Source organism: Magnolia sinica, chromosome 13 (genome assembly GCF_029962835.1).
Source record: "Magnolia sinica isolate HGM2019 chromosome 13, MsV1, whole genome shotgun sequence".
In the NCBI taxonomy this organism is placed as follows: Eukaryota; Viridiplantae; Streptophyta; class Magnoliopsida; order Magnoliales; family Magnoliaceae; genus Magnolia; species Magnolia sinica.
Window position 1 is genome coordinate 16,976,934 of NC_080585.1, and position 18,420 is coordinate 16,995,353.

The 18,420-nt window shown below is 38.8% G+C and overlaps 1 protein-coding gene across 1 annotated transcript; it reads left to right on the plus strand.

Moving 5' to 3' along the window:
• Positions 1–6,338: 6,338 nt before the first annotated feature.
• LOC131223004 (WAT1-related protein At5g07050-like) lies at positions 6,339–15,770 on the plus strand. Its single transcript, XM_058218282.1, has 7 exons — positions 6,339–6,594; positions 8,136–8,198; positions 9,638–9,754; positions 11,203–11,446; positions 12,650–12,808; positions 14,307–14,458; positions 15,544–15,770. Exons 1-7 carry the CDS (start codon positions 6,377–6,379, stop codon positions 15,716–15,718), a joined length of 1,128 nt encoding a protein of 375 aa, XP_058074265.1. The 5' UTR covers positions 6,339–6,376; the 3' UTR covers positions 15,719–15,770.
• Positions 15,771–18,420: the final 2,650 nt, after the last annotated feature.

Here is an 18,420-nt window from a genome sequence, read left to right on the forward strand (position 1 = left end):
TTGAAATAGTATAAACAATCATATTACTTGCTGAAGACGCTTCTTTTTTATATTTATAATGGTATACAAGCCAGCTCATACAGACTCCACTGCATGTGCCAACGTGGCAGACGCACAATATCTTAGACATACATCAGGTTCGTTAGATTGTCTAAATGTTTTCAACAAAAAAAAATAATAATAATAATAATAAAAATAAAAAATCTTGTTCATCCATGTGATATGAGCATGGTATTACAAAGGCAGGTATAAGGCCGGGTTAGAAAAATTGAGTCAAGTTTCTTTGAGCCATACATTTGTTTGGCCTACCTGACTTGTGGGCCAGCCTGATTCTTCGAAAAAAGCATCTTCATGGTGATACCCTTTGATGGATCGTTTGGATTTTGTATCTAATGCCATGATGGCACACGTTTGGTGTGGATATGAGCCATCTTGCAGACGCATGTGAGCTTGGCAAAGCTACTCCGTTGTTACTCATTGCCCGATCTCAGTGCATGCTTTTCTCCCACAATTCATCCCTCCAAACTCCAAAGCCGACTTTTCACAATGATTTCAGATTAGAATATAATTCGAAATCCTTTTTCATGCCTGATGGGATTCCCGCCAGGTCTCCTTTGACGGTGGAGGTTATTCAACAGCCTTTTGGTCCATGCTAGGCCCCACTTTTTATGGACATGGATTGCCTACTGAATAACTCAACATGTTATGGGTCCAACATGAGGTCATGGGTTCGAGCACCTACTGTGGTGAAAAACCAATGCGGTGTGAGTGCATAGCTGTCTTTGAGGTGTTAGTGCTGTTGTCAAAGAAGGAAAAAAAAAAAAAAAACCACTCTGCATGCTATAGTGTGCCGAGTAAACTATATGCAGTCCGTATTTTTCCAACTCATTTTAAGGCATCAGCTCATATATATAATTGAAGCATATCTAAAGCTTGAGTGGATCATACCATTGAAAAAAGTGGGAATTGAATTCATACTGTTGAAACTTTCTTGAGGGCAAGTAAGTTTTGGATCTTGCTGATATTACATTTTCCTTGTATCCATGTGTGACTTATGATCAGGTAGGACGACAAATAAACATCATTGTTGGGGCCTATGACAGTTTCAAAGGTGCATGTCATTATCCCCACTAATTCTTATGGTGTGGTCCACTTGAGCTTTGGATATGTTTCCTCTTTTGGCTTATGCCCTAAAATGAGCTGGGAAAATGGATAGACAACATGGATAAGACATAATTCCACATGAGGGTCGGGTCACATGCATCCTCACTGGTGATATGTGTATGAGATTTGAGCTTCCCGGGGGTTGACAATAATGATTAATGGATCTTCTCTTTCAAAATATCAGAAAAATATATTATTCATTGGGCCACAATGTGTTAAAATCTTTTTCTAGCCATTCATTTGTTTTGATACAATGTAGTACATCTGAGGTATGAAACGGCCTGAGTTTTAGATCAGAGGATCTACACGACCTAGCTCACCTGATGAAAAGTTCATATCTTACTCACATGTCACATCGTGGCATGATCATGTGCGTGGATGAGAAGAGCTTCCCCTCACTTATGGAATTATGGTTTACTTGATTTTCCATGTCATCAGTTAATATCTTATAAATAAGTAATAATTATTTACTTTGGTAATTACAATATGCAAAGGTGACCCTAACGTTTTGACTAAAACCAAGAATGTTGTGAAATAAATGTGAGGCCCACCATGATGTATGTGGCTTATCCGCACCGTCCATCCATTATTCCAGCTGAATTTAGGGCATGAGCCCAAAAATGAGGCAAATCCAAATATCAAGTGGACCACAACTTTGAAAATAATGGGAACCGAACACCTACCGTTAAAAACTTTTAGGGCTTGCAGAAGTTTTGGCTCAAGCTGATATTTTTGTTTTCCTCTTATCTATCTAAATAAATATCAATATGAGCCTAAAGAAGAAAACAACTTTCAACGGTGGACATATCAAGGCTATTATTTCCTTTGGTGTAGGCTACTTTATCATTCTCATTTTTCTGCTCACGCCCTAAAATGATGTGGTAAAACGGATGAATGGTGTGAATATGACATATAATTAAGTCAATTCTTTTAGACTGGTTTTCGAAGTGAAAATAATCCTCTTCCAAAAATAGGTTAAAAAGGATAATAATTACTTATTTATATATAGAAGAATAATTACTTATTTATATATAGAAGACGAAAAACCAAACAGGCTAGCGACCTCTAGTCAACGATCCTAGTCAGCAATCACCTGGCCGTAAGTGTCTGAGCCATGGGAGCTTGTGTTTCATTTCACATCACCAATCACAAAGCCTTCAACATAAACGTGAGGCCATCTGCCCTACACGTTAAAAGGGTGATTCGCAACATACGCATATGGAATCCAGACTGCTCATCATGTGGGCACCACTTTGAAAGTCCTCCATCCCCAAAATCAAGAAGCTCCACTTACCAGGGAAACGGATTGGCTACTCCCTCTGCCACTAGCCCATGGCTGGTGGTCGGTGCTCTGTGGGCTCCACCATGATGTATGTGTTTCATCCATGCGGTTCATCCATTTTTACAGATCAATTTAAGGCTCGACCCAAAAATGAGAGGGATATAAATCTCAGATGGACCATAACACAGGAAAACAATAGTGATTAGATATCCACCATTAAAATCCACCTAAGGTCCAATGTACTGTTTATTTGAAATCCAATCTGTTGATTAGGTCATACAGACCTAGATGAAGGGAAAAACCAAAGATCATCTTGATCCAAAACTTTTATGGGCCCCAAAAAGTTTTTAATGGTCGACCTTCATTCAACACTATTTCAGGTAACGTGGTCCACTTGAGATTGGGATATATCTTATTTTTGGTCTCATACGTTAAAATGATCTATAAAAATATATGGACGGCATGTATGAAACACATACATCATGGTGGGGCCCACAGAGCACCGACCTGGCAGGGAGAGTAGCCAATCCGTTTCCACATGCCAGGTGGGAGAGGTCATGTCCTTGTTAAATATAGAGAATCTATCAGCTTTTTATTTCTGACGCCCCATTTACCTTGTACAAGTGAGCAACTCATCCATCTCGGGGCTCATCCAATGAACGGGACCACCTGATTTCTCAACAAGCTGATCATACTCTCGATGGTACCCCCCTGACTAATGGCTTGGAATATCCCACGCAGATATGCCATGTCCATGTGACTTGAACGTCCCCAGCATCAATTAATGGGTAGAGTGGTCCATAATGGAAGAAGATTGCGTGGTGTGCCACACATCACCAACATCGGTGGTGTATTGACGTCACCAAGTTGTGACCCCATCATGGTGTATGTGTTAGGGAACGGATTGGCTACTCCCCCTGACACCACCCAATGGCTGGTGGTCGGTGCTACGTGGGCCACACCATGATGTCTTTTTTTCATCTATGCCATCCATCTGTTTTTACAGATCATTTTATGGTATAAGTCCAAAAATGAGATATATCCAAATCTCAAGTGGACCACATTACAGGAAACAGTGTTGAATGAGGGTCGACCATTAAAAACATTTTGGGGGCCATAAAAGTTTTGGATCAAGCTGATATTTGTCTTTTCTCTTCATCTGGGCATGTATGACCTAATCAATAGATTGGATGTCAAATAAATAGCATAGTGGGCCATAGGAAGATTTTAATGGTTGATATCCAATCACTATTGTTTTCATGTGGTGTGGTCCACCTGAGATTTATATCCTTCTCATTTTTGGGATCAAGTAATAAAATGATCTTTTAAAATGGATGAACTGAATGGATGAAACACATACATCATGGTGGGGCCCATAGAGCACCGAACACTAGCCACGGAGCTGGTGTCAGGGGGAGTAGCCAATCCGTTTCCTATGTGTTATATCAACGCTGGCTAACCATTTTGCAAGATCATTTTAGGACATGGTCCCAAAAGTGAAGAGATCCAAAGCTCAAGTAGGCTGGATAGGGGCTCTTGTGACCATTTATGACATCAATGGCTGCCCGCCCCTTTTAGCTTAAGGCTCCCCCTTAGCGGTTGGGCTTATGCACTCAGGTGTGCTAAAATACAGAAGACTAGGGACCTTCCAACTAAATATGGATAGGCACCCATCTTCAACCCTAAGATGAGAAGTAAGGTTGATGTTCGACTCGAATCATGGACTAATCTTTAATCCTACACCAGTTAATGATGCGATGGAAGAAGTTTTCATGCCGGCTGGCCCAGTCAAGGATACCATAGAAAGCAGTTGGGACAATAACGCCTACCGTTGAAACCTTCTAAGGGCTCACCATGGTGTTTATTTGCCATTAAACCTGTTCATAAGGTTACATAGACCTAGACAAATGGATAACTAAAAATCAACTTGATCCGAAACCTCTATGGTCCTTAAGAAGTTCATAAGGGTAGGCATTCAATCCCCATTGCTTCTAATGTTCTAGTCCACCTGAGCTATAGATTGTCTCATATTTAGGCTTATGCCTTAAAATGATTTGGCAAAATATATGGAAAGAGTAGAGTGATTTGATGATAATAATGTGAAGAAAAGAGGAGAAGATTGAGAGAGAAAAAAGATGAGAATTTGAAAAAGATATTGTATTAGACTTGCTTGCCTTAACACACAATATTTTATTATAATAGAGCATATAATAGAAACTATGTATATACCACATATATCATGACAGGCCCCACAAAACTTGTTGATATCAACACACCACTAAGTCCTTGCAATCTGCTTCCACCCCACGATTCTCAGCCCTGAGCTGGATAATAAGATATTCACAGTGGAGGTCTCACCCACAATTAATTAGTTGGACCGTAAACAAAGAATCACATTTATAATGTTCCAAGTGTGGTTAAATGTCAGTGTCATGTGTGCACGACAGGAGTAATGGGGGTTAGGCAGTCAGCCCTGGCTACCCTCAGTGGTGACATGATGGGATTTGATTGGTCCACCCATCAGAGATGACCATGTAGGTGCTCAGCCGAAAAACTAGAAAGAAAAAGCCCAAGCTCACCTCTAACAAAACATGGCTCCCACCAATCAAAGTTCACGGTGTCACCACAACAGTCTTGTGGGTGGTGAGGGCCTAACTTCCTAATCAGCATCGTGCATGACATGTAAATTGTGACCAGCCCCTATTTCTTGCTTTTTATGAGGGGACCATGCGATAATTGCATCTTTTCTACTTTTGTAACATTTTTTTAAAGGTTAGGTGGGACGAACTTGATGGTTTGGATGTTAGATAATTTTGAAAAAGTGAATGGTGCAATGCATGTGGAAAGAAAATGAAAGAGAAAAAGTAAGAAAAATGGTGAAAGGGTGAGAATAACGAAAATAATGGTAATGAAGCTTAAGTGCTAATTTCACACAGACTGAAAGAAAAGGTGTTCATGGTTTTAATAGTGAGCACCTTTGTATTATCATATGTTGTGGTTCATTAGAGTTATAGATTTATATTGATATACTAACATAAGACAATGCAACAAATGTATGATATAGATTTATAAAATCATCACAATGGTTGGAAGAGAGGCTAAGGTGCATAGTCTTTCTTCTATTACCCTTCATGTGGGCTATATGGAAAGAGAAGAAACGTTAGTAAATTCTAAGCTAGTGTTGGCTTTTTTGCAAGTAAAATTTGAACTATATATGCTAATATACAAATATAATTTTTAATTTTTTAAAAGTACCTCTATCTAAATTTAAAATGTCTTTTCATGTCTTTGAATTTTCAAAATTTTCATTCATTGAAAAATAATTATGGAAGGAAAAATGTCCAAAACTTGCTCAAGTTTTATATGCATGCATGCTTTGCTTCTGCTGCTTTTGGCTTGGGCACTGCCTATTTGTTTGAGGTGGTTCTTGTGTGGGGTTGGCTCCCTATGGCACATGTGATCTTGGTTGAGGACTTTGCCAGCTGTGGAGACTGTTAGGGAAGTTTTGTTTGGAGGCCGTGGGTGATGGGCTGCCCAGCTGAGGTAATTCGTTTCTGCCCTGCTTCGATGCAGGTTGGGAGTCCCATTGAAGATTTTGTTTTTCTGTCCATTTTCCCCTGGATTCTAGTTTTGGTTAAGGTTTGAGCTGTATAGCGTGATTCATGATGGGTGAAGCCCGTTTATTTGGTGGCGCACACCTGAAAGGTGTATAGTCTTTTTTTTGGTTTCTGCAACAAAGTCAATGGTGGTGTGCTCTCACTTTTTTTTTTTTTTTTTAAAACGTGAATGTTTTGGATCTTCAAAAGTGACCTCGAATCCAATGGCTATTCAAACTACTTATCCTAGATATCCCTGTCCCTCTTACTCCTCTCGTTATATATATGGTGTAAGTAGAGATGCATAAGGGAAGTGGAGAGTGAAGTAAGGAGAATGGAAGAGCATGGATGTTTCTGGAAAAGCTTACATTCCAACTTCTTTCACAACTCACAACCTTACCTCCTTAGCATCTTCGCTAGTGTGTGCTATGCGGGCTTGAATTATGCATCTATGGTCTCGCTCGACAAAGGGATGAGCGCATATGTGCTTGTAGCGTATGGAGATGGCATAGGAACGCTCGTCACAGCTGCCTTTGCGCTTGCCTTCGAGAGGTATGTGGCCACTAGAATCATAGTTCAAAATTTTGGTGAGTCTGACTCTAAATTCAACTTTAGTCAACTTCACTATAAGAGATTCCAAGCCAAGTGATTGTCACTCTTGGACATGAAATATACCATGCTCAGATGTACCAGCTTTCCGTGAAAGTAATTGTTTCAAGAGCAGCAATTATGCCTCCCTAATATATTCTCCCAAGGTGGGCCAGGAAAATTAAGTCCGACTGGCAGCCCTATGGATGGCAAGTATTCACCTCCCATGGCCCCGGTGTGCCATGGGATGTGCAGCTGTCTAGTTTAGATGGGAATGGATTAGGTAGTGAGGAGTGTCCACCGTGAATTATATGTTCTATCCACACCGTCCATCCGTGTTTCCTGCTCGTTTAGAGCATAAAGCATATCCAATGCTAAAGTGGACCACGCTACAGAAAAACATAGGGATAATCATGTCCACCGTTGAAACCTTCTTATGTTTATGGTGATGTTTATTTGTCATACAATCTGTTTATAAGGTCACATGGACCTGGATGATGGGAAAACACAAATATCAGCTTGATCAAAAACTTCTGCGCCCAGTAAGTGTTTAGTTCCTTTCCAATGGTATGGTCCACTTGAGCTTTGGACATACTTCAATTTTGGATTAATGTCATAAAATGAGCTAGAAAAATGGATGAACGGCATGGATAGAGAACACATAATTCACAGTGGGCTCCACAGAGTATCACAGCAAGCTACACGGGGTGAGCTCCTCAATACACAATTAATCGGCATTCAATTGGTTGGCCTGGATACTATTATTTCAAATATCCGATTGGTTGGCTAGAAAACAAGAATAAGGTAGACATTCGGAGAAAGAATTTATGACAGCTACAACCACAATATTTAATGTGACCTTGGTTGGATAGAATGGATCTGAGACTTGCGGGGCCAACTGTGATATAAGTGTCATGTACCCACGAGGTCCATCCATTTTGCTAGATCATTTCAGGGCTTGAGCACAAAATCAAGCAAATCCAAATCTCAAGTGGACCACGCTACAGAAAATAGTAGTGGTGGAACGCATACCATAAAACACTTCTTGTGGTCACAAAAGTTTTTGGAAATTTATGTATTCCTTTCATTTAATTCTGCATTACCTTATCAACAAGTTATATGTGATACAAAAATTATGTGTAAAAAAAAAAAAAAACCATCCGATTAAGGGTTCGAGTATTTATAGGTGTGTGCGTGTAAAAAAATAAAATAAAAATGGTTATATGTGAAATAAAAATTTCTTATGATTTGGGTCCGCTTCAATTTTTTAGACTTTTGCCTAAAATGAGCCACCAAAATGGAGGATCAACGTGGATATAAAATGCACACTCGACGGTAGGCCCTACAAACACAAATACCCTAGATTCAGCAATCCGTGTCTAACCTTTGGCCATCACTCATATGGACTGTTCCAGTGGCATAGAGATATTCATATGTATGATTTCTGTTTCATTATAATCTTATATCAATTCACTTATTTATATTGTTCATTAATTTTCAAACAGGATTAATAGGCCCAAAATGAATCTGCTGATTTTGGTGGAAGTCTTTCTATTGGGTCTTCTGGGGTAGGTCTTTCTCTTTAATAAGTGGCTCCAATCTTAGCATGTCGTACATGATTTATTTTTATTTTATTCTGATTTGTGTGGGCCATGGTTCAATAACCTAGGCTGTTGTCCTTTATGTCACTGTCGATCTTCACTTTAAATATCTCTTTTACAGGATAATGAAAACTCGTATTAGTTATTTGAACTCATCTAAAAATTTTAGCTGTAAAAGATTTGCAAGTAACATCTAGATGATAAAATTAAGTGCAAAAAGTTTATAGATTGTAAATACTTTATAAATAAACATTCCATTTTTTTTTCACTTGTAAAAATCAGTATTTTATGTTAGAGGCAAAAGGGATGACATGCACCTTCAAAGACATTTTTAAGATCAGCATCCATGTGGGATCGGTACGGATCCAGTACCGTTTGTCCTTCCATCTGGGCAGCGAAAGGAGAGCTCTATCATATGATTTTCCTGTAGAACCGAATCAAATGAATGTTGCATGCAGTACTCAAGGTTTGCTTTTCCTTTGTTGCTTACTACTTGTGGCCCACCTCATGGTGAGTCAACCTAGCGGTAGATGGACCATGTACGTACGAAAATTCCAATTGATCAGAGATCTTCCCATCATATAGAGGTGCTTTTATGCGAAATGTTGTTTCCGACCATTTGTATTGACCATGAAGATATCTGATCAATGGAATTCCCACCATGCGGCCCATCAAGTAAGACCAACTAGATAAACGGTCCAGATTAGCATGTGCTGTAACTCCGAAAACTAGAAAAAACTGGGCCAGAATCCTCTGAGGAGCGTGTGCAATATTAGAGATATTTGGGGCCACTGTTCTGTGTGTGTTGTCAACAAGCCTAGCATTAATTGGAAGGACATGAGATGCTGATGTAGAGCGGGTTGCGGCCACTTTCATGGCCAAGATGGACCAGAGAAGGCCCGATTGGAGGCGGAAGTGATCAGGACCATCGGAACTGTAAAACAGTCGTATCTTGCAAACCGGAATGACCGTCTAAGTTTACTATTTATAGTAAGTCATGTTTTTAAGGGAGTTTAAATCTGAAACTTCTTCCTGGGTTTGATATCACTGTTTAAAGGATTGTAAATTCTTTTTTTTTTTTTTTTTGTCCAGAGAAACTCCATAAATTCGGAGTAGTTACCCTGGAGGTAGACATCAACCTCATCACATCCTTCCCTGTTAGATGCAGACGAAGTAGATGTCACACACAATATGATAGGCCCATTTTGTACCCATTGCACAAGTGCCGTAGATTGCAATCTGGAAACAAAAACATAGTGAACTAATTTCTTATATTAGCTCTTTCGTTTAATGCAACATGCGTTCCTGAAAATAGTAGTCGTTCCAACTCAGCTGAATTTTGCATCTAAATGCAGCCTTTAATACCCATAATTTTCTTTGAATTTTCTTATTGTTGTGTGTTTCAGAGCTGTGCTTGCTAGGACATTGTATTATACTGGACTAGAACGTACTTCATCGACATATGCATCTGTCATGTCCAACTTATTTCCCGCCATGACCTTCTTGTTGGCAATCATCTTCAGGTACAACCCACTCATTTCATCAGCCCCAAATATGGTAGAATTTGTTTTGATTGGTAGAATCCTTTTGAAAACCATGAAAATGAAAATTTCACAAATTTGGCATTTTTCCCTGATTGTGAAACAAATGTATTTCTGGCAAATGATTGTCTGTCTTCATAGCCACTGTTGGTTTTTGACATTTAACGTTTTAGCAAATATAAGTATTTTGAAACAAATAGGTTAACTTGAATAATTTCCACACATTTTTCTTTTCTTGATATATGATTAGTTTTTTCACATCTATGATTTGGTTCCACATACTCAAATGGCCAAAGAAGGAATGAATTTTACCACTTGCAATGCCAAGATGGCATGAAACCTACATACAAAACCCGGTTCTTCATTTATTCCTCACTATCATTGCATGACCCACTTGAGAAGGGGACTTGAATTACATCCATGGCAAGTTACAAGTGAGGGAAAATTGATGAATAATTCAGCAGGTGGTGGCCCCTCATGTTTGGTGGCTATCAATTGGGGGCCTCTGAAATGGCATATGGTCTTATTGTAACTGATAAAGACTGGTGTAGTTATCAACCGAGCAAAGCCGCACCTCCTAAAGTAGCATTTTTATTGGTTATTGCCATTCCAAGAGGCAGCCGCTTTCAAGTTGGAATATGAAGCACGCAACCTCTTAGGGCTTGTTTGGCCGGACCGATCCCACAGTATTAGGAGGGATGGGATCGCGATATCCCGGGATATGCATGACGAGCCAAAGAGACCCGGTGAACTTGTCCCGGGATATAAGCAATCCCATGGATCTTAAAACAATCCACTGACATCACCATCATTACCTTAAAATTGATCCCATCCCTTGGTTGGACGGATTGGAAGGTAAAATCCTGGGATATGCCGGGCGTGCCAAACAGACCCAGTGAACTTGTCCCAGGATATAGCAATCCCATGGATCTTAAACCAATCCACTGACACCACCATCGTTACCTTAAAATCCATCCTATCCCTCCTAATCCCATGGGATTCTCCCGGCCAAACAGGCCCTAAAGGCCTATTCAAGAACTGTTCTGGTCCACGTCTTTTGTTTTTCTCAACTCTTTCAAACCACTGTTGAAACTTTTTCTGGAGATACTAGTTTTTCTATCATGCTCAAAGACATCTTTCTTTATATCAATTTCCAAAAAGGCAAACAAACAGAGATATTCTCTTTTTTCATTACTTAGACGTGTTTTTAAAAAATATTGTGAGATTTCATTTCTTACTACTTTTTAAAAGTAATCGCTTTTTTATATATGTCAATGGATGATTCCATTAATATGATGCCTGAGCCCATTTGCACATGCATTGTTGGCACACGAGCTGGGATCGAACTTTTATCTTAATTACCCATGAAGAGGGTATTGGGATGAATTTTCATGGAAGGGTAGATGACTAAAAAGGTTCCTGAATTATAGGATGGAGAAATTAGAGAAGGGGAAGATAACAAGCCAGGCAAAGGTGGTGGGAACGGTGGTGGCCTTAGGAGGGGCCATGCTCATGACCTTATACAAGGGAATTATCGTTATTTCAATGCCATCCAGACACCCTCATCGTTCTACGGCACCGATGGCATCATCATCTGTGGACAAGGATTGGATCAACGGCTCCCTCATGCTCATCGCCAGTGCTCTCACACGTTCCGGTTCCTCCGTTTTGCAGGTAATGTTTTACACGTGCGGAGTTGTAACTTGGTCATTTTAGCATGTGAGTTTGTGATCCTTGCTTGGGTGTTTGAGCTGTGTGGGGCCTACCATGATGTGCATACGCAGTCCAAATCAGGAATCTGTAGTGCTCATACATGTTAGGCCTAGATTCTAAAATTCAGGATGATACGTAAATCAGGTGGGCCACAGAAAAAAGAAAAAGAAAAAAAGGAAACATTGGAAGACAAAAGGATGCTGACGCCCACTATAGAAACTTCTATCTTAGATCATTGTGTTGGGTGTGCAACACAAGCACGGTCTGGATTCTAGTGGGCCCTACATACATGAAATGCACGGTTAACTGTAACTTAAACGTACTTAGGGAATGAACAAAATCCATATCCCCAGTGTGCCTAGCATTGATAACTTATGCCATAGTTTGCAAATCAGGACTCGCCTTGGGACACGGTCTGTCACCGAGTCTGGGTCAACCTGGGACTCGGAGATCCAGACTAGGTGGCTCAAAAACATACAAAAACCAACAAAATAATATAAATAAATAAAAACACTCCCTTGATTTTAATCTAGTATATATATATTTTTAATTTTTAATTTTATTCTTCTGAAAAAAATGAAAAAAAAAAAAACGATAGGAAAAATGACAAAAAGATATTCTTTTCCTCTTTATCCTCTCATTACATATCTGCCCTCAACAGACTCACCCCAACCAATTTTACTCGACCTGGTCATCCAAGTCAAGCTTTAACCGGCCCGGGAAACCTGGCCGAGTACTACCCATACCTATTTCTGTCGACCCAATGACCAGATATGTGACTGGGTGAGTGGACTCAGCTGACTCACTAGTCGACTCGCCTAGTTTGCAAACTATGGTTTACGTCTCAAAAATTGTACTTATTAGACAATATTATCCATCTCATATCTACTGATTTAAAAATTAAAAAAGTAAAAAAGAAAAAAAAAAGATGGAAAATATTCATTGGAATAAACATAAGAAAAGTAATAGATAGATTCTCTTAGGTTTTAAACTTTTAATTTTAAAATGTTAACAAGGAGGCAACAGCTTTCACAAGTCAGATATATATATATATATATATATATATAAATGAAAGATTGGTGACATCCAAACATGCTCCATCTATCAATGGTTTAAATCATGCGTTGATTTGTTATATTGAAACTTATATGTTTTAATGGGCAGGCTAGGACGATTAAGAAATACGCAGCTCCCATCTCTCTCACATGCTTGACATGCTTATTTGGGACATTCCAAGCAACGGTTTTGACGTTTGCTATAGAGCGCAAAGCTTCAGTTTGGAAATTGGGCTGGGATCTTAGGCTCCTCTCCATCGGTTACAGTGTAAGTTGTTAACAAAAACTCCCTTACATTATTAACACCTGTGAACCAATTTCAACAACTTTCTACTTCATCTCTTCTACTTTTTCTAAACAATTGATTTTGGTTTTCAAATATTATTTAGTGTTTCAAATATTTGTTGCCCGTGTGATTTGGTGTGAAATTTAAAATTATATTCTCAATCATATTATTTTCATGGTATTAGAGATATTTCCCTAGCCTTAAATCTAGTGTATCATGGCCCACCAAGTATGTTGACGTTGATAATCACTCCGGACGAAAAAATGTTATTTGTGGATATATCTAGCTACTGTTCGTTGGTACAATTGAGTTACTGACATTTTCACTAAGGGCTTGTCTCTAGTTCACGGGTACATGCAATGTAAACTTGTCATAATTATTTCCTTAAGTATTTACTGCACTCTTCTCTATATCTGATTTGACTGAAAAAGAAATCTTTATAAGTTCTGCCTCATATTTTTTGAGAAGAGAATGAATCTTTTTAATGAAGGATCAGAAAAAAATCATTCCGGATTTCCTGTGGGAATGATTGGGAAGATGCTAGCAATAACATAATGGAGGTGGTCAATTAATATAGATTGATCCCAAATCTGATTCAAATCCAATATAGCACCTATGGATACATAAGAAATGTATCCAATCGATTCTTTTTAATGAATGGATCAGATTGCGACTTCGAATATGGAATTCAAAGGGATGCTTACTTTTTTGATGCAAAAATGGAAATGGCTGTAAAATATTTGTGGATCCCACCATGATGCATGTTGCTTATCCACACCGTTCATCCATTATGGCAAATGAATTTATGGCATGAGCCAAAAAATGAGGCATATTAAAAGCTCAAGTGGACCACGCCACAAAAAAAAAGTGAATCAAATGCTTACGGTTAAAAACTTCTCAGGCCACTGTTTCTTTTGGTGTGGGCCACTTGACTGTTGGATCTACCTCCTTTTTGGTTTATGTCTCAAAATGTTGTGGTATAACGGATGGACAGAACAGATATGTCATATCTATTACCGTGAGGTCAAAAAATTTAAACTAACACTTTTAAACCGGTTTTCTAAGGTAAAAATTCTCAAGAATTTTCAAACGGGGCGAAACGGTAATAATTACTCATTTATGGGGCATTTACACCCACATTCAAAAATCAAACAGGCACTAAGGTATTAAGCACGGCTGGTTCTATCTTGTAGGATGAACAGTACATCTTTAATGATTAGGCCTGATAGATCCTATCACGTCATGCCTTGAAATGGGCTGGATGAGAACATTATGCTGGGTTGCAAGATCATCTGCGCTCATTCAAACCGCTGACCGTTTGTGTGGCCATGATGGAACTATTCGCATCATCATCGGATCCATCCAATGAAAAGCTTTGATTTCTGTAGATGGGCCATCTATACACATCATCAAGAAGCTAATTCTCATATAACTACAGCTAATAACAGCCGTTGATCATATTGTTTCATTGTATTTGCAGGGTATCATGGTGTTTGGAGTTGCGACCTACATCCAACTTCTGGTCATTCGACAAAAAGGCCCAGTCTTCGCAGCAGTCTTTAATCCATTAAGTACTGTAATAGTCGCACTCGCGGACTTGCTCGTTTTGAGACAGAGTCTATACATGGGAAGGTATTTTATAATCTTTAAGAGGCCAAGATGGATTGATACTCGACAGTACGGATGCCAACCGAACCCGAACCACAAAGGAAATCTGGGCTCGAGTCTGCAGCAGGCCCATGAGAGGCCTGACCCAGGCCCTTGAAATCCTAAACGGGTTGAGCTGGCTGGGCTTGGGTCTGTCTGATGGGGTCTTAAACAAAGCCCAAGCCTAATCAGTTATTAAAATTTAGGCCCGGAGCCAGGCCTTAGGCCTAGTATTAAATTGCAAGCCCGGCCTGAAGCTGGCCATTACTGGAAGTCAGACCGGCCAGCTCAAACCATTGACAACCCTAGCCGATATATGTAAATCTAGGGCCAGTTCTCTTGGGTCAAATAGGTTTGTGTAAGCTAGGCCAGCATGCTTATGAACGATGTTTGGGCTGTAGAGGTTTGGGCTCGGGTTAGAAACTGTAGATCATTTAAGTAAATGGGTATGGCTCGGTTTGAACTCTACCCAAGCTAACCCACACATCTAGCTTACCAATGCACCCCGACGCGGACAGCATATATAGCTAATCAATGTGCTTGTGGCCTAACCTGCCCACAAATTAACAGAGGATAAATATAGATGTGTAGATGTGATCCATGTATTGACTAATTGTCAAGGTCGGGCCACGTGGTAATGGGTCATGGGTTGGGTTCTAGCAAGATTTGTTGGCCCATTTATTAAATGGGTCAGGCTTGGGCTGGCACTGACCCATCCAAGGCCGACCCATTTCCACCATGGGTCCAAAGCATGTACCATGAACTAAGAATTCCTGTGTTTCAGGCCAGCTCAGCTCTTGATAATCAACGGTCAACAGCCAATGTACAATTGGGTCAGCTCAGCTCTTGATAACTACACCAGTCTTTATCAGTTACAATAGACCAGTTAAAAACGATAATCAACGGTCAACAGCCAATGTACACATGCTGCCCTCTTGATAAGTGAACCAGCTTGAATTTATGTCCTAGGGAGCATCCATGGGGGACCCTCATGATGACCCGTCTGGATCCTACAATTAACTCTTCAGATGACCCTTCTTTCCCCCTAATATGTTGTTTTTTTTTTCCAGCATGGTTGGTGCGGTTTTGATCATCTTGGGCTTATACATGGTTCTATGGGGAAAGAACAGGGAAGATAAGAAGCAGACATTCAAGGATGAAGAATTTTGCCAAGGCACCAGCTCAAATCCATCAAACACAAATCAAGATACAAGACATGTGGTTAAAGAACAAGAAGCTGTGTGATGACATTCTCGAGATCAAAATGAGATTCTTACCAATATTGTTTTTTTTTTTTTTTTTTGGGATTGTGCACCCTTTATGGACTTTTGGCTCATTAATTTGGCATCTATATAAGGCCACACATTATAAATTGAGTAAACCCACTGGCCATCTAATAGATCCATCCTACTGGTGATTATCTTCAAGCTGGTCCTACCTTTTCAGCGGCTAGGATGTGGTACGCACATGATGAGTTAGCCATGCTTGTTCAACTGCAGTCCATTGAGCTGGATGCGAACATGCCTCATCATTTAAAAAAATAAATTACTTGGGAGTAATTAAAAGAAACTTTGTAAGATACTACATTTTGGGTAGTTGTTAAATCCAAATCCTATAGACAAATGAAAAAATTATAACCGGAAATTTCTATTAAAATTATACAAATTTCAAGATTCTTATGGTTTTATTTGAAGAAAATTTATCCTAGGGTCTGTTTGGTTGCACTAAATATCATAAATTTTCATGATTAATTAGTCTAACTTGTTTAAAAATTGCATGATATTTTATGAAATTCAGTGCAATCAAAACAAACCCTTAGCCCAATTGAATTTAGAATTCTTTACCATTCAAACTCACGTGATTAGTCAAATAATCTGTCTTTCTTTTCCTTCATTGAAATTTCTTATACGTATAAAAGCAGAAAAGAAAACTGATTTATGTACATTTTATATTTCAATTCAGTAATTTTTCATTTTCACTAGAACATTCTAAAACCATGTGAATGCTTTCTGTTTTGAATTTTGTATAGGCCTTGATACAGTGTAAAGGTAGAAAAGGATTAATTCATGTAGCCAACCCAATTAATTAAGATAAGGATTAGATAATGATAATGATGATGATTTTTTAGGACTGAGTCCTTATCTTAGTAACAAAATATATTAATGCAATATTGTGAATGGTCCCAATATGCTACGTACCTATAAAATATCTTACTGTCTATCAGTTGAATTGGAACTAATAGTGTATAACTTATTCTATGGACACCTATTCAAAGTTCTGGGATTTTTCCACCTGAGAGATATTTGGTGCATGCAGTACCATCCACAGTCTGGCCCACGATATCAACGGTAAGTATCACTGGCCATAGTGCCTGACTTCTACAAACTGAAAAATATGGAACCGTTCTGTACAATTTTGTAATTTTGGGGAGAAATAGAAAAATGAGAAGTCTACCCCAAGCAAAGAAAAGACTCCTTACATTGATGTGAAAGAAATGGCATGAAACCAGAGGGAAGAAATAAGAAATTGATTTAAATAGAGTTTAAGAAAGAAAAGGATTTCTTCTACGCCTTTTATCTTACACAACATATATATTTTAATTTTATACAGAATACTGTAAGGTATACACGCCATCTTGTCGTGAAACATGAACCTATTGAGGAATGCAAGGTGGGCCGTTGCGGGTACACTCTTTCTCCACACAGGCTTCTCTTGAGCAGAGGTACAAATTCGTATTGGACAATCTGATGATCTGATCAGAGCATATTTTCAACACATGGGATATGATCTTTATTAGGAACGGCTTGGATCTTTCACATGCATGCCACCTTGCCACTTATGAGAGGTGATTGTAGAAAATGTGCACTCGCTACGGTAGATAAATTGAGACACTTTAAGTCGTATTTTTCCTTTCCACTGTATACTGGAAAGAAGTACGTATCATTCAGGTCTAGTTTTATATATATTGGGCCCTAAAATATTGGACACCTTATATTTCAAAGTTGAACTTATTAGACAATCTCATTTATCACTTCCAATTTACTTCGATACTGCACATTTGATGGCTGCTAAGATCCGATTGGCAGATTACTACAAACATGAGATATGGAGAGATGTTTCTATACTATTTGGATTATTAGAGGGCTACTCTTGAAGAGTCTGATGGATAATCTATATGTTGGCTAGCTACATTGGATATAAACACAACAAATACACCGACTTTTCATGTTTTTTAATACATCCAACTTTAGGAATAACCCAAATGCAATAACATTATATTTCTAAACACGATTAATCATATGGATACTTCAGATTATATATGAACATGAATAATTGTGCAGACAATTCTTCAATGAAGATCTTGTTAGTTCTAGTCTCATAATTGAAGAAGTCTCTCTTTGATCTATTGCAGTTGAAACATTATTGCTCAATCAAAATTAACAAATGTGATCAACATATCGGCTTTAGACTATCTACAAGGTTTCAGCCTAATCCGATCTCAAAAGAATGAGATCTATTTTAAATGAATCCAATGATCCAGAATTAGATCTAGACATATCTAATCATCAAATGTTAGATCTATACCCTCTAATAGCTACGTTATGTTGAATAATATTCTTCAAAAATTTGAAGTTTATTGAAGCTCCAGTAGGTAAGATCTAGTCTGATCAAATTCAGGATATGGTTACCATCTATTGTGCAATGTTTGTCAAGGAACAAGCGGTTGGGCGACCACATCACATGGTGTCCAAATTTAAATCATCATCCCATTAACTGTTCGGATGTTGCGAAGCTTGTGATCGATTGATTAAAGGAAAATCTAACTACTCAAGAAAAGTTACATGATCATATATGGGCACACGCGTTGCAACGAGGGCCCACACAACCATTGTATAATAGACATGTGACGCCACCACCTACCAAGGATAGATGGGCCCCACATGCCA